The 27,734-nt window shown below is 37.5% G+C and overlaps 1 protein-coding gene across 1 annotated transcript; it reads left to right on the top strand.

Annotated features, from left to right (window-relative positions):
- The first annotated feature begins 55 nt into the window (after positions 1-55).
- LOC135087852 (collagen alpha-2(IV) chain-like) lies at positions 56-23,914 on the top strand. The gene is made up of 15 exons (XM_063982681.1): positions 56-159; positions 13,761-13,946; positions 14,045-14,089; positions 14,174-14,458; positions 14,871-15,119; positions 15,202-15,985; positions 16,418-16,678; positions 16,765-16,987; positions 17,459-17,574; positions 17,814-18,214; positions 19,455-21,525; positions 21,618-21,795; positions 22,115-22,229; positions 22,556-22,776; positions 23,066-23,914. Exons 1-15 carry the CDS (start codon positions 67-69, stop codon positions 23,241-23,243), a joined length of 5,406 nt encoding a protein of 1,801 aa, XP_063838751.1. The 5' UTR covers positions 56-66; the 3' UTR covers positions 23,244-23,914.
- Positions 23,915-27,734: the final 3,820 nt, after the last annotated feature.

Raw genomic sequence — 27,734 nt, 5'->3', positions numbered from 1 at the left:
TGCACCCCGCCCCGCTGGCTCGCGGGCCGGGCGCGAGGGCGCGCGTCCAGTTAGTACGGCGCAGCCATGTCGGGCCCGGCGCGTGCGCCTCCCATCGCGCTCCGGCTCGTGCCCGTTACGCTTCTTCTTCTTCTATGGAACCCTCAGCTATCTTCAGCAGTGAGTACTACTTACAGACTGTAACATAACCTAATTTAAAAAAATATGTGAAATTCGTTACGCTCCATATAAAAGATTTCAACGCACTAAGCGCTGTCGAAGCGTTCTATCCCGTGCAAATAAAGTAATCTCTAACCTTTTGGTGATGATATTTTTCACAAATTAAATACTAACTTTGGTTTTGATTGGGTAAATAGTATACAGGGTGTCCTTGGTGATAGATTTAAGCTCATTAATGCTAACACTCCCGCTTAAATTTATAGTTACCATAGGTTAGTTATATTATAATAACAATTTAAGAATGACCCGGCGATATATTTAACTCAATATGTTTTGTTAATTGATTAAAATTAATGAATAAGTGCAAGAAGTTTGTCAAACCTAACATGTGCCTCCACATGTTAGGCCGCATCAAGCCAACACCACTTACAACCTTAGCTTACAACTGAAGTGATGAAAGCTCTAAGTCTACATTGTATATACTACCTATAACTGCGCAAAGTTGCCTAATAGTTAACTGTTAATTAAGACCATTTCATAAAAGAAAACCAATATTAATAATTGTTCCCATTATCCACCTGAAAATTTTCTTGGGCATTCGGAAACCGCACTGTTTCATGCTGAAACTGCGATACGACACTATGATTTGATTATGTATGAAACTACATTGAATTGTTTCATCCACAATGACTGCAAGCCAAAACATAGATGATGTAAATAACGTTGCAGTCAGGAAGAGTTGACCTAGTAGGCTTATTGCATCTCTCATCCCTTTCTTATTTTTATTTCATGTTTTGTTTGATCTTTTATTTATCTAGTTATTTCAGGCCTTTTTTTGACTTACTTTATTTTTTTAATGCATTAGTATTAGAAACCTTCGGTATAGTTCAGCAGGATACCAACTTTCCGGAGAAAAGGTCATAGGTGATAGGGAGTGTGGTCACAAAATCCCGTTCATGTCGTTTCGTTCATACACATTATAGTTGTTGCAATTCACGAAGGCGAGTGAGCTTTAGGCACGGCTTTAGGCTGTGCTTTAGGTGAGTGCTGGCTCGCTACGGTTCGTTTTTCAAAAATGTTGATAGACATTACACTATCGTTATGTGCATGTACACGTACACACACAAGTAAACCTAACTCGCCTTCGTGAGTTGCAAGAACTATGCATAGATACGGAAGCTACTGAGCTTCCAATATTTTCAGGACTTTCATTGATAGACTTATTATCCCAAATTATACAAATTTTGTTTCCTAATGAAATGAAATCGTTTACCGTCAGCGGATTCGATATGTAGAGCCTATAATATTTTGTTTTGTTGTTAATTTTGGCTGTCATTAAACAACCAGGTACTTATAACGTATTCCAGGATAATTTTATGTGGGCAAACATCTTTATTATTTTCACTTTTGCTTCATTATTTTAGAGTTGCCGGGTTGAGGGGTTCAGAAAAGAGATCGTGAGATTACATCTCTACCTTCCCAGATGAGATTATAATTAAACAGCAAGCCCATAGCTGATGAAGCAACCGCAGACATTGACAGCAATGCCACTGCTTTCTTTCGATACATTTAAATACGTTAGAAACGCGCTAGCAATATTCCCGCAATTCGTAGGTATTCTGTTTGTAGACAAGTTATTTCCTGCGGTTGCTTAAAAACACACGTTTAGAGAGATATACATATAATATCTAACAATATTTTGTCTTTCAGGTTAGAATATTCATAACAATCAGATATTTCATAATGATGTGAAGATTAATATTATCGATCCTATTGAAAAGTAGGTTATAACTAGGTACGATTAAAAAAGCTCACTTAAGTCTATGTAAGGTAGCGGATATAATATTAACTTTCGTAAATTACTTTAAATTAATAAAATCCTAGCATTTGCAAAAAGTAGATACCTACCTTATTCTTATCTAGTCTACGCGTAATAGGTTTAAATACATACATAGGTACTCGTGTTGAGTAATGAGTATGTATTAACTTTAATCAATCGAAGCATTGTCCCAAAATGTTATTTACAATCAAGTTAGGTAATGAAATTGAGAGAAACTCATTACATTATATAACATATTTTTTCTTTCTACCTCACTATAAACAAACTAATAATGGATACAATGATGATGTTGATGATGAAGTTAATCAAGAAGTAAAATGCCAAAAAAAAACATTTTTCTTTATTTCTTTCTTCCAAGTAGGTACTTAAATTGTACCTTCCTATTCACAAAATATGTGATTTTGTGCAATTCACAAAGAAGTTTCTTAATCTTGTAATTATCTGCTCCAAATAAGAACATGCATTTATCTATGAATACCGATGGTTCTTAAGAAAGGTGCAGTGGAGAGTAGACAAATGAAATTCTGTATTGTAAACTGTCTATTTCGGACAATCAAGGACCTAAAACTAATTTCCTGATAAAAGTCCAGTATAGTCTCGGACACAGTTAAGTACGAGTAGTTTTCTTATTTTAAATCTAAGTGCTGAACTCTAAAATCGGCATCTTCTTATGTTATATTTGGAGATAAGTATAATTATTGCGTGCCTACTTTGATACCAAAGGCTATCAAAAGTATCATGTTAAACACACACGATGTCATCATTTTAACCAATTAAAATCTTAAAATATCCATTGACTTCAAACTTCAAGATTACTTATATCGTTTTTTTTGCCTTGTAAGTACGAGTATGTCCGTTGCGAAAGAGCTTTCTTTCACAGGTTGGCGAATTAGAATTAGGTACATAATCGCAATACATATTTAAATCCCAAAAGACGGAACCATTAAGCAGCAATTATCTTAAGTAATTAAGTGACTCTTATGAACATAGGTAAGAACCTACATTATTGTAGAAGCTCTTTTTCATGAAAAACATATTCGCTGATACAATGTGTCTCTCTAGTTAGCAATACCAATTTATTAATACAGTGTGTGACTAAACTCCATCTTGTATTTTTGTTTAGCGATAATGTCTTGTACCTACTAGAATTGATTCGATTGTATGAGTGTCAACTGCATTTCTAGACTGCAATATGATCTTGTATTGTGACGTACCTAAGCTCCGTGGTATGTAACTATGTACAATTTATATTTAGTTACGTAACCTGAGCTTAAAAGATTGGTAAGCTATTTTATTGTGGTATCACATAAAGGGATATCTGCAAAACTTCATAACATTCCTGGGAAGACTCATAGTTATAAACACAATTATTATCTATCTGAACCTAATAGCTTAAAAGTTAATATAATAAGCTTTACAAGTAAGTATGTTTTATTCGTCATTAACATCACATCAGATACATTGAGCTTTTGGTTAAAAAAAGCTGATGAAATTTCTACATTTTCTTAAATTTAATGTATACCTAGTAGACTAAGAGCTGATGAACGCCAGACCTACGTCATTTATAAAAGCTGAAAGTTTGTCAGCGTATGATCCAATAAAAAAAAAATATCTTTGGACAATTTCACACAGCCCCAAAGTAAGCAATTAATATGCTTGAGTTATGGGTGCTAGCTTAATGGAACCCGGGACCTCTCGGCATAGTAGTCCGTTTTAGAACCACTACACCAAACGGCCGACAAAATCGTTATGAAAAGTGTGCTTTTATAAATGTTTAGTTGAATTTCAGTTTACAGAGTAAGATAATAAATAATAACATACTCGTAGCAATGGATGGGGCACAACATTAAAATTACCTATAAGATGATAATATTATTTTATGATCTAAATGGAGTCCGATTATAAGGTCAAGAAGTGTCATATCACATGGACTTTTGATCAAATTATTAAATAGGCAGAACCTGCGTATTTCTGAGTACATATAATATTGTATAAGATACTAGGTCTCCATTGATTCTTGTAGTTCTCATTCATAATGAATGAGTGTAGTAAGCAGATAACAATGAAACGCACAATAAGTACCGTTCTGAAGGCATTAAAGATCCGGTACGATCCAATCCAAATGTATGTAATATTATGTTTATTTAAAATAAATATGCGTTACTTTAGCAATCTGATGTTACGGTAACCTTTGCTCTCTTATCTCAATTTTTTATTTGGTACATAATCAACTGGCAACTGTGTTTATCACTCCTTAGCCTCGTGACCTAAAAAATGTATTATACATGAACGTATGAGTTAAACTTAAAACGTAGGTCATAGATTTGAATAAACATACGATAATGTTCTTATGATGGTCGAACAATATAGCTCTGTGTGTTTCCTAAACATAAAATTATGTCATTTATTTACTGTCCTAGTCCATCCACCAGGTGGATCGTCGACCTGATAAAGGTAGCAGAAAGGCGCTACCAACCGTGCGATGTGGAAGTCATTGGGGGAGGCCTATGTTCAGCAGTGGACGTCCTGTGGCTGAAATTATGATGATGATGATGACCTTCCTATTAATTTGAGAAAGCCTACTTGATTTATTTATTTAAAAATATATATACGTTACGTAATTATAATTGAAAAGTAAAATAATATTGCGATCATTGGATCAATCCAGAACTTACTCGGAAAAAATAAACGTTAATGTTTGACGCACAAATAGACAGTATCTGGATACAAAGCCTACTGTATTTCAATGTGAATTAAGACTGCTAATCACTTAAATGGAGTTTGTAACAACGATGACTTCAAAATCAAGTAGATGTTGAATAAAACTTGAAGTGACTCTACCTACTTGAATATATTGACTTATGTAAATGTGTGCAGAAAGAATTACTTATTATTATTTACCGCTAACGATAACATCGTAAATAAATTAAATGTAATCAAAAATTATGTAAGTCTAATTACATTTCTTTAATGATAAGGATAACTTACTTGTGCTTGATTGCCCCACTCAATGTGTTATAAAATATGTAAATAGTAAAAAAACAATCACAACTACCCAGTTACTCGTGAAAATAAAAATTACAGTTAAGTACATAATTATGTATAAGTATTATTTTTATCTACAAATTTTTAATTGTACCTACCTATACATAATAAAATATGTTGTAATTGGCCTAATTGGCTTTGGTGTTTATTTGTGATGTAATTACGGAAAAATATGAGATTTATTGATTCGTATTTGGGAAACAAACAATTTACGTACATATCAGATACACAGTAAAAAGCACAACTTAATTACTTATTGTAATAGTAGAGTCATTTCCTAGTAGATCAGAGACATACATAAAAGGATTCCATTATCATTTTGCATAGGGCCCTACAAGAAACATCTAGTTAAGTAATACACTCAACATCAAATAAATCGCACCTTCCGCGACGCGAACTTTAAAGATTTTCTTCTGACACAATCATGGTGCCTCAACAATATTGGTGTTATTTGCAAGCCCAATAAATAAACTTAAAGAAAATCACATTTATTTTTTTATAAACAATTATCAGGTACCATAAATGTGACTTGAAAAATGGCCTCACTGGGACCAATTAGATTAGACAAATTTTTGTGGTTAAAAAACCAAATAATTATCTCACGTGTCCTCTTTAACAGATGGATAGCGATGAATCTTAATTTAACAGTTTTGTAGCCATAAAAGTTGGCTCAAGCGTAACTACATATTTCTTTAAGAAGAGACTCTGGATCATTCTAAGGACACATTTTTGGGGTAAAAACCTTTCCTTTAATGAAATGAAAATGCTTTCAAATGGTACCAATATTGGTGGAAAGTGGGGATGCATACGTTTGAAAGTGCTTGTCGCGGGAGGTGCGATTTATTTGATGTCGAGTGTATTTAGATCAGGCAGTATCAGACGGGTAATTGAAGTAGGTCAAAATCAGCTTCCATTGACAAAGCTCTCAAAACGAGGTCGCGGCACAAACAGCGGCTTCATTATCAGAGCGGCAGGAAACTACTATCAACTTGTCGTTAGGTATATAACACAATTTTTGCAATTATTGCCGAAATACCTCCCACGTTTGTACCGTATCAGTTTGGGACAAAGCTTTTATGCGTTGATATACATTGGTTGTCCTTGCCGATGCTCGCAATGATCTGAGGTATCGACATTTGAGGTATAAATAGAATATAATCATGATACAGAACTGTGTAGGTAGTTTAGAACGTGATTAAACTAGATGCTATTAATACATTCTCCATATAAATAGAGATGAAGTTAATTATTTATTTTAAAAGCTTGGATTTTAATTATGACTATAGTGTGCCCGAAAATCCAGGTGTAGGTTCCAGTTCTTCTGATTCATGAGCTACTTTATATTAAAGTAAAACCTAGGCAAAAGAAAAACAAGATTAAACAACCATTATAACTTTATTAATACTCATAAATCAACAGCGTGCAACCACCGAAGGATAATAACCTCTTATGCTTCTAATATTCATGATATTCACGACCCTAACAATATAATTATTTATCTACTGACTGACATATCGATGAACAGCCTAAACCGCTGGATCTTCAGACTCCAAGAGCACTCCTTATGAAGTCTAGAGGTGCACTAAGAAAAGGGTTTTCAAAATTTACCCCCTAAGGAGGTGAAACGGGGTTCCAAATGAACACATGTTTCAAGTTTTTACAGTATTCATTCCTTGAAAGGGGAAAATGGGATGACAACGTCCGGAAATCGATGTATTGTATAGAATTATGGATTATTATCGGATTGCTACGAAAACAATACGTGATGAAGATGAAGGCTTTCTGTGACTACATTCAACCGGTCGAAAAAGATGTTATCGACATTATTAGTAAACAAAGGTAAACTCGATTTACTTTACAAAGGTAAACTCTCGGTCGAGAATGCTTTGGTGCATTAAGTTCGCCTTATGTTTAAATTTTATTTGGCATTAAAGTTTAAATAAATAAATAAATTATTCTTAATCTCATAAATCTTAATCAATAACGTATTAGATTATATTCACTGTGTAATGGTTCATTGGCAGATGGCGGGCTCTCACAGCGTTTTCCGGCAGGCAGTATCCATTCAAAAAGCTTTTGCGCTGTTTTCGCCTTGCGTACATAAATATCTTGAAACGACCTGAAAAATGCAGTGTTGTCAACTGAATTTTGATAAATAGTTAACTATAAGTATTAGTATTGATCCCTACCCTGTAACTAAATACGGTGCGAGAGGTAGGGACGGACGCCAGTGAAGTACATAATTTATATACGGTAAAAGTTGTCCTTCACTATTTTTAATATTTAAACAGCTAGCTCTACAATTTAGAGAGAATAAATAACAGAAATTAGGTAAGCGTTACATTTTCAAAATCGGTAGTTTTTTTTTCAGTTAGGAAAACTGTCCAAAAATGGAAATTACTGAAATTAGGGAAAATAGTTACAGGCGACAGGTAAACACTGTGGCGTTATGACGTTGTATGCATGAAAAATATCAGTGGTGATTTATGCAAGTATATGTATGTATATGCTATTGGAATGTTAATACTGTGCCTGTCCCTTCATTTGTTCTGTAGTAAGATTCTAAAACAATAACTAAGTAGGTAGGAATATGCTAATTTTTTTTCTACTTAAGAAGAACTTATTAAGAAAAGTTAATATTAAAGCATAAAGGATTAATAAACTGCTTATCAGTGCAGGTTACATTATACTTCACCATTCTCCTATAAGTTTACATTTTTGTAGTGCGAGTCAATAGCAAAGAAGTTTAGTGTATTTCAGTTGATATATCCAAACACAAGGTATAGCAGACATACTGGTACCTAGTTTGACTTCTACTATAACGGGGTGAGTCTCCAATCGGCTGTCAATGCTCGGGCCCGATTCATCAGGCGCGTTATTATCGCCGTGACGTACACAATACAGAACATTGAACTCTAGAGGAAGTATTCTGTTCCTCAATTTTTACATGATGTGTCGATATCACTTCCACGCAGACCATCAAGTTTATTAATAGCGAAAGTAACTCAGTCGGCCTAATTTTTATTGTGATAAAAAATATGCGTCATAAATTATACCCACGATAATACTGTCCATTGTGTTAAGAAAAACAAGCATCAAGCTCGTGGACGATAAAGAGTAATATTTTACAACCCTTTAGGTATTCAGTAAAAAGGAAGATGAGATTCTATTCTGCCTGAATGATCTCAGAGTTGCAGTTAGACAAATAAACGAGCAAGTAGCGAGTGCCGCGATTGGTACACACATTCGCGGTTTGGTTACTCACAAGTCGGTTTTATGGGCGCGAGCATTGCACTGAAAGTTATTGCTTACTTCCAGTAAAGCGAAATAGGTCAATAGTTTCAGCGCAGTAACAAAAGCCAGTCGAACGTGCGGCCATATTCCTGGGTTATATTTAGTGTGGGTCGCTTACAGTGGCCCATTCCTTGCGCAGGCGCAGCGATATCCTTGTTTTACAGGTGTATTCAGAACATCATCAGTTGCATTCGATTTATAAACAAACAATTTTACAATCTTTCGACTAGGTCTCGGGAAAATATATTTTACACAATATTATAACAGGCAAAGCTTTAACACAATGCCTTGTACCGGTGTATGTCTGCGCTTTCTTAAGCATTTCACTTTACTCTATGTGTAGTCCTAGTACCTAAAAACCTGAAAATTATAAAAATGCCCTGCTTCCGTGCATTTACGCAACCGCTAATACACTAGCTATCATATTGATAGATACTGCGGAAATAACTTCCGGGGCGGAACGATACAATTAAATGGGCTAAACTGAATTTATAACATATAGTTGCTTAGTACTGTTGCACTAAAATATGAGACAAAAAGCCAATGGCTCTACATTTCTGAAAAATATCAGATTTAGTTAAATACACCAGCTCTGATAGAACATGTTTTACTATCGTGAAGATTGGAGATGGCCGGTGCAGCGCGAGTATCGGGAACGCGTTTACGAGTCGGCGGGGTCACCAGATTCCAGTAAACTGCTCGTAAATCCACTGGAACGTTCCATTTTTTTACTTTTGACATAGTTACAATAACGAGTAATTATAGATTATATGTAGACATTTTTGTTTACAACACGCGTGGTAATCTAAATATTTTATGAGCAATACCAATTAAAGCATTGAAAATATACTATAATCTACGTGGATGGTTACTTTAGTAACAACATAGTTACTGAGTATAAACAAATAGGTAGGTAAATTACAGGATTGGACACTATAACATGCCAATGATAAAGGTAATTTTATCTTAATTTTAACAAGAAACCTTAATACTATTGTAAAGTTAACAAATGTACCTAGGTATATTATAATAATAATAATAATAATAAATCTTTGGACGATTTCACACAGCGCCAGCTAGCCCCAAAGTAAGCAACTTAATGCTTGTGTTATGGGTGCTAGCTTAACGGATATACTACTTATACTTTTTTTTTTTTAAATACATACATATTATACATAGTCACACCCAGACCCGTCACAGAAATTAAAATTCATCATTTCAATTTCTGCCCGGCCGGGAATCGAACCCGGGACCTCTCGGCATAGTAGTCCGTTCTGAACCACTACACCAAACGGCCGACTTAGTATATATTACTTAGTATTTTGATTGATATCATATCTCTGAATACAGATGAGGTCAAACGCGGTATTCGTTTGGTTTGTAATAGGATTTCTGAGTATCGAATATGATCAGAAGCTGGTATGCCCGCAAAAGTCGCGTTATTACATTTACAACATGTTACACGTGGTGACAGGGCGCGGGGTGCGGGACGCGGGGGCCGCGGGATGTGCGAATGGCCGTTATCGGTGGGACACTGCAATGATTGTTTATCCAGCCCGTTCCTTGAATTGCAACTAATGACTCATGCGTTCTATAATCGCCTGCTGCCATAATACACAAGAGTTAATTAATTGAACAAACATTATGTCACCCAGCAACGTAGGTACTCTGCTGAAAAGCTTATTTTGGGTGCAGATAAGACGTTCTTATGGAGTCATGTTCACGTGATAATGTAGCATTTAAGTCTAAGAATCAGTCCATCCGCATTTTCATTTGCGAATTCTTTGCGTTACATACAAAAATTGGAAATTAGGTGTAATAAATCCTTAGAAATATTGATCTGATGAGGAATGGTATACAATGATGCGTCGACGCACAGTAGAGCGTCGCGCGCCGGACGCCGCCCGCCCACGCGCGCCCGCCCGGAAGCGCTGCTGTCTCATCGTGTATTTATTCACCAGCCTTCTTCGCAAACTAATTACAGCTACTGATTTTCGATATCAATACTTTTTTTTTATAAATCTTTATTATTGTTACATACAGGTATTTCGTTTTCAGGTTCATTCTTATTACATTAATTTTTAGACATTTATTGGTTTGGTTCTCAATGTTTTATTGATATCAAATAATGAAATTAAGTATTAATAAATAAAAATTATAATAAAAAATAACACATTTCAGTAGCACAAAGCTGCTTTAGCAAGCGTTTCCGGCTCGATTACATTAACTTAAGGTTCGGACAAACCAACGCGTGCAGCGATGGCGATAGCGATGGCGACCACTGCGCGTGCAAAAGTTGTTTCACACTGCCGCGACCGCGATGGCGATCACTGCGCGTGCAGGTTGTCACTGTCAACACAATTGTCTTGTCACGCATATTGTCAATCACGCTTATTCGGCAAAATGGAAACTGAATTAAATGATTTGTTTGGAGCTTTTGATGCAATTGAGACAGTGGAAACACTTTTTCACTCAAGTTTATTCAGGCGGCCATATTATATTATTGAATGAGACAGGATTACATGCGGTATAGGTAGTAGGTATTGGTAACTCATAACCAAGCTATATTTCTGGCTTCGTTTGTAGTCCCTAGAGCCCTGACAATACCTTTTAATTGGATTTAAAGAAAGGTTTGATAGGAAGGAGGACTGCACTAAGGCTTTCTTGGCCTCAGTGGGGGAAATGAAACACAACGCGGACGGTTGATATCTGGTTTATTACTGTTATGCTATTGCTATATACAAGATTTACATAATGTACACAATTCAATGTGTCCAGTCCAATGTGCCGTCGGTGTAGAGTGCCTACGGTGCACGTTCGTTCAGGGTTCATGGGTCAGTCGGCTAGCATGTTGTAGGCTGTTGTAGATCGCGGTCGATGCTGACGTGCTCGTTCAGTATCCTAGGATTTTATCCAATTCATCTTTTTCCTTGAGGGAAAAAAATTGCCCCCATTACATTTTACCATTGTCGTTCTTATCGTTAAATCGCACAAAATTACACAGAACTGAACACAACATCTATCAAAATCAATTTTCATTTTCATTTTTGGTGCAACAGTCGTCTTGACATTTACTTTTTTTAAGGCAAAGGAAATTACTTTATGCACCCAAACCACAGAGTACATAATAGTCCAAATATCTGTTTGTCTTTAATAATAACCCAAAAATACAAAAAGACATCAGTTTTGATCAACTAGGTGTTTCTAGTGGCACTAAATTAATGACTGAGACGTTTGATGACTTTAATTAGGTTTTTATTTATGGCATACTTAGAATTGCTCTAGGGCCTTTCAGAAAGCTGCAGACATGTACATTCTCAATTATTTTGTTCTGCAGATAATATCCCAATTTTATTTATGAAGTTGAAGAACGAACCTGCTCGTGAGAAAACTAGAATAATTTGTTTATTACATAAAAATAAATTCTGATATTGATACTTTATTCTAAAACCTTTTTATTATTCAAGTAGGTCAGACTAGTGGTATGTTATGAATAATTCATTTTTAATTGTGTAAAAACTTTTTAACAGATCCTACTTACTATTTATTACATCGATTTTAAAAAAACAGATACGTCACAGTGTCAAATGTCGCGATTATCGCTGATCGCTGCGTGCAGACGCTGCATAGATCGCCGCGACCAATGACAGGACGCGTTGATGTGAACTCATCGCTACAAATTCATACACGCTGTCTGGTCGCCATCGCCATCGTCATCGTGCACGCCGGCTGCACGCGTTGGTCTGGTCTAACCTTTAGCCGTTCATAAAGTTATTTCGTTGTTCTATCCACAATTCCTCGTAACTACATGTGGTTTTTTACTCTCATCAAGCAAAAGATGTGGGTCATCGTCGGTCCATACCACTATGACGTAATCCACCAACAGATGTTTTGGTGATAACATTTGCTTGGGTCAACAGATAATGGGGACTACTTATTTTACTTATTATTTCAGAGTATTAGGAATGTTTTATATTCAATCCCATTAGAGCTTACTGTTGTAGGTAGGTATTTACTATTTAGGTTTTGTCATTTCGCACATCATCGAGGCTCATGTTACCTAACACCCAAAAGACGCTTTTTGTCACTATTTTAACGAACTCAAAAAGTTTGTTCAACACATTCAAGTTTGGCAGCATTATCTAATCATTGCATTTTTATGTAACCTAGCAACCTATTAAAATATTTGCTCAAAATTTAACAACGTTTAATCTCTAGTCAAGTTCCGTACACACTCAAAAACTTACTCACTTTTTAACTAGGCTCAATAATCAGGTGTTTCCAGTTGCCACTCAACTTACCATCACCGTCTTGTTGTCCAAAAATAGGTGCATCATATTAAAATATTTTAGAGACCAGATTACCATTTAGCTAAATAAATTAGTTAATAGAGTTGGCTGTGCGTGATGGCGCATCCTAAGAATACAGCCTTTTTAAAATGTCCACCGTTACTCACGTGAGAGAAACCACACGAAAGTACTAGTAGCAGTCCAGTTAGTTTAAAATGTCCGTAAACATCATAAACTCCTAGTAGTCTAGATTTATGGCATTTTGTATCACCATTGGTAAATAAATTGACATTAAAAAGTCGTTATGCGTAATAGAGCTGTGAACAAGTGCGAATTCATTGTTAGCTCATAGATTGCATTGCGTCGGCACGCAAATTTAGCTGTGCTGTCATGTCAACTGCAAATTGATACGCTTCAAATAGCGCCTTAACTAAACGAGATGGATCTCGTGTAAATTGTAACCTACACGCGATTCCAAGTACTCTGAGACAAATAAGGCTAGTGTAATGTAAGAATGCAAGCCCAAATACTAAAACATACCTAATAATACTCGTATAATTAGATTCAATTGAACTTTTGCTAACCTTATACATACCTAAGTATAGCTATAGTATTTTTACCTTTAATTAGCCCTTGCCCGTGACTTCCCACGTGTTGAATATTTGAATGGGAATAAAAATATATAAATATGTTACTGAAAAAACGTCGTGTGAGATCTAGCATGGTTAGAATATAATAATGATAGAGAATGTCACATGGCATTAAGTTCGCCTTTTTTACTCAATTGTTGTGAGCAAATGGTTGTAAATTGTGATACCTACTATGCTTTTGGGAAAAGAATTACCTACTACTGTGGCACAGGATGGAAGTATATTTAAATCTGGATAGCATCTCAAAAGTTGTAAGCAATAGCGTTCATAAACTACGATCAGTGAAGTTGATTTTCATGCTCTATTAAAATGTAGGAAGTGCGTTGGTCTTACACTTGTTCTGCTAGTCCTACTCGTATGTGTGTCAGAGGTCTTGACGATAAGGCACGTTCATACGGTTCCGATTGTAATGTCCCCAATCTGGATGTTGTGATCTCATTTGATGAAAAATTTTCGTTACTCAATTTCAAATTCTATTTACAGGTAGTATGCAATCAAACAGTTTGCAATTGTGCCGGACTGAAGGGGGATCGCGGAACTCCGGGGCCACCTGGAGCGCCTGGACCGCAGGGGGACTACGGCGAGGATGGCCCCGAGGGTCGGATGGGGAGATTAGGCCTACCAGGCGACTTCGGTGAGCGCGGAGATTACGGTGACAAAGGAGAACGGGTGAGAATTTTTAGGCCAATATTTTTAAACTAGTACATAAATTATTGATTTTTAGATGTGGGTGTCCGTTTGACTTACAAGTAACATGTTTGTTTCAGGGGGTCGATGGTCATTACGGGCCACGAGGATATCAAGGCCCTCAGGTATTTAGACTAGAGTTGTGTATAAAGTGAATAGCTACTACACGTCAAAATATCAAAAACTTAATACATTTAATTATATTACAGGGACTTCAAGGTTATGAAGGTGATAGAGGAATACCAGGGTTAGATGGTTGCAGTGGTGTTGATGGAGTAGTAGGTCCTCCTGGCAGGAGAGGTATCCCTGGCGACCGAGGGTTTCCTGGTCTTGAAGGAGAGAAAGGTCTGCCGGGATTGGCGGGTGAAGGAGGCTCAAACTCTAGAGGTTCAAAAGGAGATCAAGGAGATTATGGCCGCCCAGGGACTCCTGGCTCACCTGGGCCTGAAGGTTGGAGAGGAGATAGTGGCTTACCCGGTGAAGAAGGAGACCAGGTACAACACCAATTTTGACATTGAGTGTACCAACTGTTTATTAAAAACAAGCTCCATGTATGGAGTTATTTTTCTATTAATATAATTCTTATTACAAAATATCGAATTTAAACTTAGAAATAAAACCTGGTAGGTATTTATAAATGAGACGCTGCTTGTTGTTCCAACGAATACCGTGACATTATTTAGTTATTTCTAGAGATGTTTGAAATAATAATATGGAAATCTAGGAAATAAAAAACGTGCACATTTTCTATTGTTGTTTCCGTGAAAGCTTATAACTTCGATTGATACTTATAAAGGGAACTCGTTCAGCTCAATACCTATACAATTTGCTGTATTCTAGAGGCGTCTCTGGGTTAGGTAATTCGAATTTTTATGAATGTGACTAAAGTTCACATTAATTTTATAGGGACTAATGGGCGTACGAGGAGAAGCGGGGTATAGAGGAGATTATGGTGACGATGTGGTTGGTCCTCCAGGACAAAAAGGAGACCAAGGTGAAACCGGTGAACCAGCAAGACGACCATCCGTAATTGTCGACAACGAAGTGCAACAAAATATAACAATAATCGCTAAAGGATATAAAGGAGAGAAAGGATTGAGAGGACAACGCGGTGAAAAGGGTATCAAAGGAATAACCGGGTCCGTTGGTGCGCCGGTAAGTTGTTGTAATATAATAAGGCAGGCTCGTAGTGAGTACAAATTTGAGTAAATTGTATTAATATTTTTTTTTAATACAGGGTTCCCCGGGTATCAATGGTATACAGGGACTAAAAGGAGAACAGGGTATAGATGGCCCTAGAGGTAAACCAGGGCATAGAGGTCAAGACGGACCACCCGGACTAAAAGGCGACAAAGGTGCTCCAGGATATGTTGGCCAAGACGGTTTAGATGGTACACCTGGAGGAAGAGGTGAAGATGGACGGCCAGGAAGTCCTGGTGTACAAGGCCCGATGGGAGAACCTGGCATATACGATCCTAGTTTGAATGAACCATTACTGCCAGGTTCGTCTGGGCCACAAGGTCCTCCAGGGCTAACAGGTCCAAAAGGAGAAGCGGGTTTAGACGGACTGCGTGGTTATCCAGGTATTATAGGTTTACCTGGGTTGCCTGGAAGGAAAGGAAACCCTGGACGACCTGGAAATCCTGGTATTTCACCCAAAGGAGAACCAGGAAACGATGGTTTCAAAGGATTACCCGGCCCACGCGGTCCATCTGGGTACATCGGTCTTCCTGGACCTATGGGGGTTAAAGGGTTTAAAGGAGCAACAGTAGTAGGCCCTGACGGTGAAGGCGGTATGCCGGGCTTAGATGGCTTACCCGGAATGCGTGGTGATCGTGGTGAGCCAGGATATATGGGTCCAGCTGGATATCCAGGAATTGGGTGGCGTGTAACTGGCCCTATAGGTGAACCGGGTGAACCAGGGCCTCCTGGACCCGTCGGAGAGCCTGGTCGTTCAGGACGTCCAGGTTTCTTTGGACCTAAAGGTGAACGAGGAGATGACTGCCCCTATTGCAAATCAGGTAATACTTACTAATATTTGTGTTTTAATACATATCAAAGTTGATGTTTATGTTGTTTAAAAATTCATCGGGACTAAGATATTAATTATTGACGTGCTATATACACAAATAAAGGATATTTAATGTTCAGCTATAATTAACTAAAAAACTGCACGATCCAGTCTCAAAATAAAGCTTGTACTATGGGTACCGTATCTGTTATACATACTATCCTACATTTTTGTTAATACATAGGCATAATAAACATAGAAAACACCCATTCCCATAACAATGCAATTAATGTCCATGTACAATAATGTTTGCATTATGCAGGAATCAAATCCGATACCTTTGGCTTAGTAGTCCGGTACACAAACAACTAGGCACCGTTAGTAACGCAACAATCAACTTACATTTTTACTAATATATTTTTTTATTATTAATAATTCATAGGACTACCTGGAGCAAAAGGACAAAGAGGCGATGACGGTTTCCCTGGACTCAAAGGAGTGCCTGGACCAGAAGGTTTACCAGGAGCACGCGGCGTTAATGGCCTTCCCGGTAACTCTGGAATCCCAGGACCTAAAGGGCCAAAAGGCAATAAGGGACAATCTGGCATGGCTGGTCCGCAAGGGCCTAGAGGACAACATGGCATTGTTAAAATTCCGCCAAAATCACTAACAAAAGCAGACCGCGGACCTCCGGGAGATGTAGGTAAGCAATAAGCACAAGCTGTGTAGAAAACTTAAATTGCAATAGTTTCCGATACACAATCATTCACTGTTCATATATCTTTTTAGGTTTTATTGGGAGGGTCGGTTTACGTGGAGATCAAGGGTGGCCAGGTCATCCCGGGGACTATGGACCGAAAGGGATTAAGGGGCGTTTGGGTGATTATGGCTTCCCTGGATTGCCTGGTCGAAACGGCACCCGAGGCCGAGACGGTGCGCCAGGATGGCCTGGTGCACCCGCTGATATACCAGCCGCCTTCCTCTTTGGTGAAAAGGGAGATATGGGCTTGAAGTAAGTGAATAAATGTTAAGATATAAAAAAATATATGTATCGTATTGATGTCTGTGTTGACATATTAAGGTCAGCTAATTAAGTATTTAACATGTTCTATGGTCAGCCAAAGGGTGTGAATGAATCCCTATTTATTATTATTACTTATACCTACTACTGTATTAGCTGTCGTCTATACGAGTAGATATATCTATTGTATCTCATCCACAAATCTTCACAGAATGTCGCCTTAATCACAAAAAGTAAAGTTGAAATTAATTAAAAATGAAGGCTTTCGTGTACTTAAACAACGAGTTGAAGTAAGTATATAAATACTAATACTCGTAATCAATCTGTCCTAAAAAGACACCGGTCTCTACCTTAGTCACTTCGTGCGATGAACTTGCCTAAATTACAATGTTTAGTCTAAAGTGATAATAATTTCCTAGGAACATTTGCGACACTTGAATATATTAATAAACTTTGTTTTAGAGGAGACGCCGGTGAGGCAGGAGATGACGGTACGCCTGGTGAAGCAGGAGAATCTGTAGGAACGAATTTGGATGTCAAAGGTTTCAAAGGAGTTGTTGGTTTTCCCGGAATTAAAGGTATTTTTTATAATATTAGTTTACGTAATACGTTTTTGGGTACCTATTTATCTAGTTCTAGGCACATTACCTACATCATGACTATACTTTTATCATGATTGTTACTTGTGGTGTGGCAGGCTTTAAATAAATAAATCTGAACTTTACCTTGCGCTGCGAGGCGAGCTTAATGGAAGCCAGCACAGATAGGTACATGAAACTTAATAATTCGGAAAAATACATTTTATTTTTCTTTTAAGGCATCCGCGGAAGGAAAGGTGACCGTGGTGACATGGGTTACGATGGATTCCCAGGAATAAGAGGTGATGCAGGTTTTCCTGGTGGTACTATACCTGGCTCCGTTGGTGTGAGAGGTCACAGAGGTGAAAAGGGAGACTTTGGACCTTACGGAGAACCTGGTGCAACTGGTCAACAAGGCCCTACAGGATTTCATGCTGGTAAAGGACAGAAAGGATCACGGGGAGATATTGGAGCATCCATCATTGTAGGTGAACGTGGTATTGATGGAACACCAGGTGAACCAGGTGATATAGGAGAAGCTGGATATTCTGGTTCTCCTGGACGTATGGGCATAATTGGGCCTAAGGGTGAAGTAGGACCACCAGGTGACGCAGGATTTGATGGACCAGTGGGACCCCCGGTAAGTCACGTTTCATTCTACAGGGTGTTTGGCGGAAGGTTAGACAAACTTCGTGGGTGTATAGGTAAGGTCATTTTAAGAATACAAGTTCGCCCATTTGACCCTAAGTGGGCTACTTTTTTTTTAATTGATATTTTTGTTTTCATTAAGTTTTTTCCGAAATTTGACCTAAAAACTGCTTAATTTTTTTTCTCGCGTGTTTCAAACCGCTTTTATTATTTAATATTAATATCGAATATGTCTTTAGTCAAATAAAATAAATTTCAGATCCAGATAATGATTGGATAGATAGTTACAAGCCGCCAAGGTTTAACAAAAGTAGAAACTACGAAAAATAATTTAACTTAGGATTAGATTTAAAAAAAAATTAATGGTGATAGTGGATTGCCAATGATCTCTAAAACATTTCTAGCTTCTCTTCTTTCCAATGATATGTCACATGTAGTAATTAGATATTGAAATTCGTCAAAAATTCGAAGTTTATGGAAGAAAATGGAATAATAATACAAAAATTATCCATACAAAGCTTCTTCCAACATCGTTATATTTTCCGCTATACTGATTTTCATTACTTTTTTTGTATGTTTTATTTCAAAATCAATTTAAAAATAATAACCACATCATGAAAAAAAAAGTTTAAAAAATTCAAAATCTACTTTGTATGGATAACTTTTGTATTATTGTTCCATTTTCTTCCCTAAACTTTGAATTTTTGACGAATTTTAATATCTAATTACTACATGTGATATATCATAAGAAACAAGAGAAGCTAGAGATGTTTTTAAGATCATTGGCAATCCACTTTCAATTTGAATTTTTTTTTAAATCGAATTCCAAGTTGAATTTTTTATCGTGGTTTGTACTTTTGTTAAACTTTGGCGGCTCGTAAATAGCTATCCAATCATTATCTGGATCTAAATTTTATTTTATTTGACCTAAGACATATTAAATATTAATATCAAATAATAAAAGCGACTGAAAACACGCGAGAAAAAAAATTTAAGCAGTTTTCAGGTCAAATTTCGGAAAAAAATTAACAAAAACCAAAATATCAATTAAAAAAAAAGTAGCTCACTTAGAGTCAAATGGGCGAACTTGTGTTCTTAAAATGACCTTACCTATACACCTACGAAGTTTGTCTAACCTTCCGCCAAACACCCTGTATAAACATTGTAAGCACAATTCAAAACTGACTAAATTTTCATTATAATTTTATTTAAATACTACATAATTCTTTTAGGGCCGAAAAGGAATCCCTGGAATAGAAGTGCAAGGCGCACGTGGCATACCTGGTCGACCAGGGTTACCAGGAGTAGTTGGACTTATCGGAGATCCAGGAATGCAAGGACCTCATGGCTTACAGGGAGATGAAGGGCCAAAAGGAATGAAAGGAGAAGCAGGTCGACGAGGTTTTCGTGGGCGCCCGGGAGATGAAGGTTCTATAGGATTCCCTGGTTTTCCAGGTGGAATCGGAAGTCCAGGGTTACCAGGAGAAGATGGTGATACTGGAGAAGCTGGCCCGACAGGTTTCCCTGGACGTCCTGGAAGACAAGGCTTGATTGGGGCCCCAGGAATCAAAGGCTTCCGCGGTGATATTGGACTTCCAGGACCTGTCGGTATGGATGGATGGCCTGGTCTAAAAGGAGAAATCGGTGATATGGGACTGCCCGGGTTAAAAGGTCTTCCAGGCGATAGTGGAATTATAGGAATGAAAGGAGATTATGGAGAAGCTGGTTATGATGGAAGAATAGGTAGACCTGGTTATAAAGGATCAGCCGGAGAAAAGGGAGATAGGGGCTTTCCAGGCCAAACTGTGGTAGGAGATGCTGGTCTCAAGGGTTCTGAAGGTGACGAAGGATACCCGGGTTTAGATGGAGTTGTTGGACCAAAGGGAATTATGGGTGACCGTGGGTATGATGGTGATCGGGGTTTAACTGGAGATAAAGGTTTTCCTGGCATACCCGGACCGCCAGGAAGACGTGGATTTAATGGAGTAAAAGGCGCAAGAGGTTACCAAGGTTCAATTGGGTTTAAGGGTATTACAGGAGACAAGGGAATGGAGGGAGAACCAGGTAAAATGGGCATGCCTGGGCTTCCAGGAGATCAAGGGTATGTCGGTTTACCTGGGCTACAAGGAGAAACAGGACCAAAAGGAGAGCGTGGTGAACCCGGTCCTAGTGCATATTTACCTGCCTCGAAGGGTGACTTAGGAGACATCGGAATGGACGGTTTACCTGGAATTCCAGGAGAACCAGGGGAAACTGGTTACTTTGGATTGAAAGGAAATCAAGGTATCAGAGGTGACACAGGTGAAACAGGAATGACAGGAGATTCAGGATTTGATGGGGCAAAAGGAATGATTGGCGACATAGGCCCACCTGGACTTCCTGGTTTACCTGGACAAAATGCCAGACAAGGTGAGAAAGGTAGACCGGGTATAGATGGTCTCCCTGGATGGCCTGGTCCAATGGGCCAAAAAGGAGCTCCTGGTGACTTCGGTATTGAAGGTCCTATTGGAGCACCTGGTATGCCTGGTCTAGTCTTTGAAGGACCAAAGGGAATGAAAGGCATGGACGGACTACCAGGGCAACGTGGTCTTCCTGGGGCACCTGGTGCTCCAGGAATGGAAGGTGCTCCCGGTGAACCCGGATTTAAGGGGGATATTGGTGAACCTGGTTATGCAATCAGTCCAAAAGGTGTACAAGGAAATCCTGGATGGGACGGTTTAGTAGGGATGACTGGTCTTAGAGGCGATGCAGGAGATAGCGGTTCTAATGGATATCCCGGACCACAAGGATTGAGAGGATTGAAAGGAGAAATCGGCGATGAAGGTCAACAAGGACCTACTGGTTCACCAGGGCCGGACGGTATAAAGGGTGACACAGGTGACCCTCTTCCAGAATCAGAAATTTTACCTGGAATGACCGGTGATGTGGGTCCATCTGGTTTTGATGGCCGTCCAGGCTCTGATGGTATGCCTGGGTCATTTGGAAAAAACGGATTGCCCGGTTTAAAAGGTATGAGAGGAGACGTGGGCTTTGTCGGTCCTGTTGGGCAACCGGGAGCACCAGGGTTCCAAGGTATCAAAGGTCGCCAAGGTGAAAGAGGTTACGAAGGCTTACGGGGAAGTATAGGTCTCCCAGGATTACCAGCACCGCCACCTCCCGTGCCAAGATCAAGAGGATTTTATTTCACTTTACATTCTCAAACAAGTATGATCCCGCAGTGTCCAGATGGCACCTCACCTCTCTGGAATGGATTTTCTTTAATTCATATTGTTGCAAATGCAAAAGCTCATGGACAAGACTTAGGTAAGCACTAGTACCTAAGACTAAGTTCCGCTTAACCTATTGCTAATAATCATTTTGATGTTATGACTAACGGCAATATAAAACAATTTTAGGTGCACCAGGAAGCTGTTTGAGAAGGTTCTCAACTATGCCATACATGTTTTGTAATTTGAACAATGTCTGTGATTTCGCACAGAGAGAGGACTATAGTTTTTGGTTATCTACACCAGAACCAATGCCCATGGCCATGACACCAATACAGGCTAGAGACGTTGGAAGCTACATATCCAGGTAAGTAAAATGAGTTACTTACTTAGTTTTTTTTATGAGATTATCGTTAAGTAGGTAAAGACCGAAGAGAATATATTGAAATTATTATTACATATAAATCTTAAGATGACACTTTTTCATACGTAATGGAGCTATTTATGTATGAATTAAAGACACCTTTCCTTCAAAATCATTTATAAAAGTAAAATAAGAGATGCTACATATCTATTTACCTAATACAAAAATCAGTTGCAGTAGTGGAACGATCTTAATTTGGCATTGAAAGAAAGAAAAATTGTTTATTATGTGTTTAACGATCTATAAAATGTTTTATCCGCAGATGTCAAGTTTGTGAATCACCAACGAGAACCATTGCTATCCATAGTCAAAGTACCGACGTACCTTCCTGTCCCAACGGTTGGGAAAGGTTGTGGATCGGATATAGTTTCCTTATGGTAAGATCCGCATTATTACTTTATCGGCTATTTAAATCCACTGTCTCACGTCATTGTGAATAAGATTGAACAAAATTCTGTTGTAATGCTTCAACCACACCAACGCGTGCAGATCGCCATCGCCGGCGGCGCGATCACGGCGCGATTAAAGGGAAATGACAGGTCGCGTGAACTGTCATGGGTCGCGCGACCTGTCATTGGGCTTTGATCGCGCCGGCGATGGCGATCTGCACACGATGGTGTGATTGAAGCCTAAGTAAGTAGTAATTGTTGGATATTACATCATTCATAGCAATACATAATATCAGAGAAAAAATATTTCACAGCATACAGCGGGCGCGGATGCAGCAGGGCAGAGCCTGATTTCTCCCGGGTCTTGTCTTCGCGACTTCCGTACGAGACCTTTCATCGAGTGCAACGGGCTGGGCCGATGCAACTACTTCGCAACTGCCGTCTCGTATTGGCTTTCGACCATTAACGACGCAAGAATGTTTGATAAGCCTGAGCAGCAGACACTTAAAGCTGACCAAGTATCTAAAATTAGCAGGTAAGTTTCTTAAAGCTTTTGAATAAAATCCCACTACTTTATCCGACTAAGTAATATTGTACATATGAAAGTTTGTGAGGACGTATGGATGTTAGTTACTCTTTCACGCGAAAACTACTGAACGAATTTTGATGTTAATACATATAATAACGTAACATTTACGCGGGTAAAGCTGCACGCAAAATCTAGTACATTTGTACTACTTACATAATACACTTAGATTTCATTCCCTTCCACGAGGGAATCCTTCGGCTGCCTTACTTACGCGCAATTCATTTGATCATTTCAGATGTTCCGTCTGTATGAGGCGACCACCAGGTTGGAATTCGGGACAAGGTTCATTCCCGAGTGGAGACGTAAACTCGGTGCCAAACGCGGTGGTGCGCCGCCCTGCGTACCGGCGGCCGCGCCTACGCGGCGAGTACCGGCGCGGCGGCCGCTTAGTGCGGGGAAGACCCAGGCAATAACAACACCATCACAAGCACAACATTAATCCCATGTGATACGCCGTAGAATTCAATTCACAGCATTACTATAGGTATTCGAACAAGTTAAGTCATTATTTTTTGGTAAAAACTACCGCTTTGTTGAGTAGGTATGTACAAAAACTATATTCACTGCCAAAGGCTGTTATTGAGCGCTCCATGTTCCAATAATAGTAACTTAGTTAATATTTTTAAAATAAGATAATTATGTAACTCGCCGGCTTTTATTTATACCATTAAAATACAGAAAGGTCTACATTTTACAAGCTTTAAGCTTTATCATTTCCTTTTTCTATTCAAATGAATAATTTAAACGTTATTTGAGAGTTCAGAAATATAACACTGGCATATAATTATATTTATTTTTTTACACAATAATGAGAGACCAGTAGGCCAGAAGTTAAGTAAAGCACAGAAGTAAAGAATCAAAGGCACATTGCATTACATAAAGTAAAATGATATTTCAGATGAATTATTTTCTTAATAAATTATTATTTAGTAAAAAAACTACTTTCTTCGTGCTGTATGATACCTAGTCTCATTCATGTAGATTAATAAATGAACCGCATTAATTAAAATGTATTTGTAGACAGGTAATTAAATAATGTAAATAAATATTTAGTTTTGTATGTTAATAAACAATGATACAACTATGTTTTAGTTTAATTCATGTAGATAATAATATAAACCCCTAAATAACCTCTAGCTAGAGTAGAAATCATTGCCTTTCGGGGTTGATCCTGGCGTGACATCAGAACTCGGGGAATGCCGCGGAAGTTTTAGTGGTTGTTAGGCATACCCTTAGATTATTAATCTAAGGGCATACCGTATACCCCGTCCTTTTTCGGCTTATTCCACTATTCCCCGTTGACAATCCCCGTTATATTAGGATTTTATTTTTAATAATAGGTAATATTTTTTTTTTTAAATATGCTCCAATTGGCGTTAACGGGGAATAGTGGAATAAGCCCTTTTCAGACATTTTCTACGCATAAAAATGTGACCTTTTGGGGATCAACATGGACGTGGGTAAAAATTGAGCTTGAATCGGCCGATGCCAAATCTGTGTAATGTTGCGTTATTTTCATACTAATAAACAGCCCGACCACAGAAAGTAATAGAACCAAGTCCCGACCAACAAGGTCTGTAGTGTGCTAAAAACTCTTTCTTGAGGACACACGGAACGGGTGTCCGCGATGAGCACCCGCCTACATTAAACTTTACTCATACTGATTTCCGATACTGAACCGCAAGAACCACGTGCGGGCGCCAACGCCAGTTTTAGCGGTGACCCTTATTAATATTCAGTTATTTTTTACATAAAAAGAAAGGTTAAGCTCTCAGGTTATTAATTCCTCGAAAATTGTTGCTTTATTCAAAACTAGCTTTCCGCCCGCGGCTTCGCCCGCGTGTAATTTTGTCTGTCACAGAAAAACTTCTTCAAACTGTTTCAAAAACCGGGATAAAAACTCTCCTTCATTTCCTTTCCCGGGACTCAAACCATCTCTTTGTTAAATTTCATCGAAATCGGTTCAGTGGTTTAGGCGTGAAAGCAAGACAGACAGAGTTACTTTTAATATTAGTATAGATTACCTTACAATTAACTTGACTATAAATATATATAGCATTTGGCATTAGTATAGATTACCTTACAATTAACTTGACTATAAATATATATGTTACGGTTAATGTGATAAATTGAAAATTATTAATAATAACCGGTTATTATGAATAATTACTGACAGTCGCGGTAAAAGTGATAAATTAATCACATTTAACAGTGATTATTTAATAATTCAACCTTAGTACTAACAAATTTCATAAAAGAGCACTACATTTTGTGTACGTGCTCGTGTACAGCCAAACTTTTGAACGTTTTGATATCATATCTATACTAATATTATTATAAAGCTGAAGAGTTTGTTTGTTTGTTTGTTTGTTTGTTTGTTTGGTTGAACGCGCTAATCTCAGGAACTACTGGACCGATTTGAAAAATTCTTTTCGTGTTGGATAGCCCGTTAGTTCCTGAAGGCTTTAGGCTATATATCATCACGCTAAGACCAATAGGAGCGGAGCACCAATGAAGAATGTTTCAAATCAGTAATTTTTTTTCCTTTTGAGAGCTGACGCTGCGTAAACGGTTAAAGTTTCGCAAAAATCATGTATGACAGGATTGTTCCCCTTTAAAAGTTCTAAAAAAAAGTCCGCGATAGTATATGTCTATCTTTTAAGGTTGGCTCATAGTAACCCTTTTTATGCAAAAAGAAATCTGTTTTATATTAATGCATTATTTGCGGAGGTTTTTTCATAAACATGATATTAATCCTTATCCAAATAAATAAGTTATTCATCACAAGTATTTAATTTTAAACATACTTGGCCTTTACACCATTCGATTTCAATAAATATCTTAGGAGATATCGCAGTTTTAAAATATCATCGCAGCAAAATAATGATCAAGTACTGCGCGCGCCACTGATGGATCAATGCACAGCCTAAATCGCTGATCGTAGAGACCTGAAACTTGGACGGTGTGTTCTTTGTAAGACGTAAGCATCTGATAAGAAAGGATTTTCCAAAATTCTACCCCTAAGGAGGTAAAAAGGGGTGGCAAAGTTTGTATGGGATAACGAGATTCCTTCGTTCAATCTACTTCAAATTTCGCATAAGCATTCTATAACAGAATTAATAGAAGATGTGTTTCGTATTTTAGTGAAATACACCCCCTAACTATGTTAAAAAGGGGTAGAAAGTTATTTTAGTGGTGATTTGCTTCAAAGTTGATATTAATTACCTACTCATTAGTGCATTTTTCTTACAATCATGTCATGTTACAGACTATCATACTCTAGGGGCCTCCACTTAACCTCGGAGTGGGTGCTGCGTGCGCTCGCCTAACAATGCATAGTAATGCATGACGGTCAAGCCGCGGGCACCTGCTTGCGCTGTATACAGGGTGACTGGAACTGAACCCGCCATAGCTAATAGGCGTATAGAGGAGGTCATTTGCTAATTATTGAACCTTACTTTCTATGGCTAAAGTTTTATAGTTTAGGAGATATGTCAATTTTTATACTTTTTTCAGATTTTTCCGAAATTTGACCTAAAAACTGCTTCAATTTTTTTTCTCGCGTGATTTCAACAGTTTTTTTTATTTGATATTAATATCGAATATGTCTTTATTCAAATAAAATAAATTTCTGATCCAGATAATGATTGAATAGCTAGTTACGAGCCGCCAAAGTCTAACAAAAGTACAAACCACGATAAAAAATTCTACTTCAAATTCGATTGAAACAAAAATTATTGGTGATAATGGATTGCCAATAATCTTAAAAATATCACCAGCTTCTTTTATTTCCAATGATATATCACACGTTGTAATTAGATATTGAAATTTATCAAAAATTTAAAGTTTATGGAAGAAAATGGAGTAATAATACAAAAATTATCCATACAAAGTTGATTTTGAATTTTTTGAATTTTTTTTTCTTTATAATGTGATTATTATTTTTAAATTCATTTAAAAAAAAACACGAAAATAGTTATGAAAAGGAGTATAGCAGAAAATATGAGTTGTTTGAAGAAACTTTGTATGGATAATTTTCGTAAATTACTCCATTTTCTTCCATAAACTTTGAATTATTAATAAATTTCAATATCTAATTACTACGTGTGATATGTCATTGGAAAGAAGAGAAGGTAGAGATATTTTTAAGATCATTGGCAATCCATTATCACCATTAGTTTTTTCTTAAATCGAAATCGAATTTGAATTTTTTATCTTGGTTTGTGCTTTTGTTGAACTTTGGCGGCTCGTAACTAGTTATTGAATCATTATCTAGATCTGAAATTTATTTTATTTGACTGAAGGTTTATTCGATATTAGTATCAAATAAAAAAATCGGTTACAATCATGCGAGAAAAAAAAATTAAGCAGTTTTTAGGTCAAATTTCGGGAAAATCTGAAACAAGTATAAAAATTGTCATATCTCCTAAACTATAAAACTTTAGTCATAGAAAGTAAGGTTCAATAATTAGCAAATGACCTCCTCTATACGCGTATTAGCTATGGCGGGTTCAGTTCCAGTCACCATAGAGAAAAGTAATACATAGGAAATAGAGAACCCTCTCTGTCAAATTTTTGAGCCTACTAATTGACAGCCTGGTGTTAAATTCCCTGTACTTAACCTACGTACGTAACGCTCACATACACACATAGTACACGCACACATACATACATTAAGTCCACGCACACATACACACAGTTCACGCACACATAGGCCCTCATAACCTTCAAAGAATTATTGTTTTTATGATGTACAATGTAGAATTTTTTCAAATCCATTATTTTGAAAATATTTATCTTTATGGTGTACGTATTGTATTATTTTCAAAACAATGGATTTGGAAAAATTCTACATTGCACATGGAAATGCAAATAAGTAAACAAAAACTTTTGAATTTAATAAT

Source organism: Ostrinia nubilalis, chromosome 3, assembly GCF_963855985.1.
Source record: "Ostrinia nubilalis chromosome 3, ilOstNubi1.1, whole genome shotgun sequence".
Classification (NCBI taxonomy): domain Eukaryota; kingdom Metazoa; phylum Arthropoda; class Insecta; order Lepidoptera; family Crambidae; genus Ostrinia; species Ostrinia nubilalis.
Note: the sequence above shows the minus strand (reverse complement) of the source record. Positions and strands in the feature narration are given on the sequence as shown.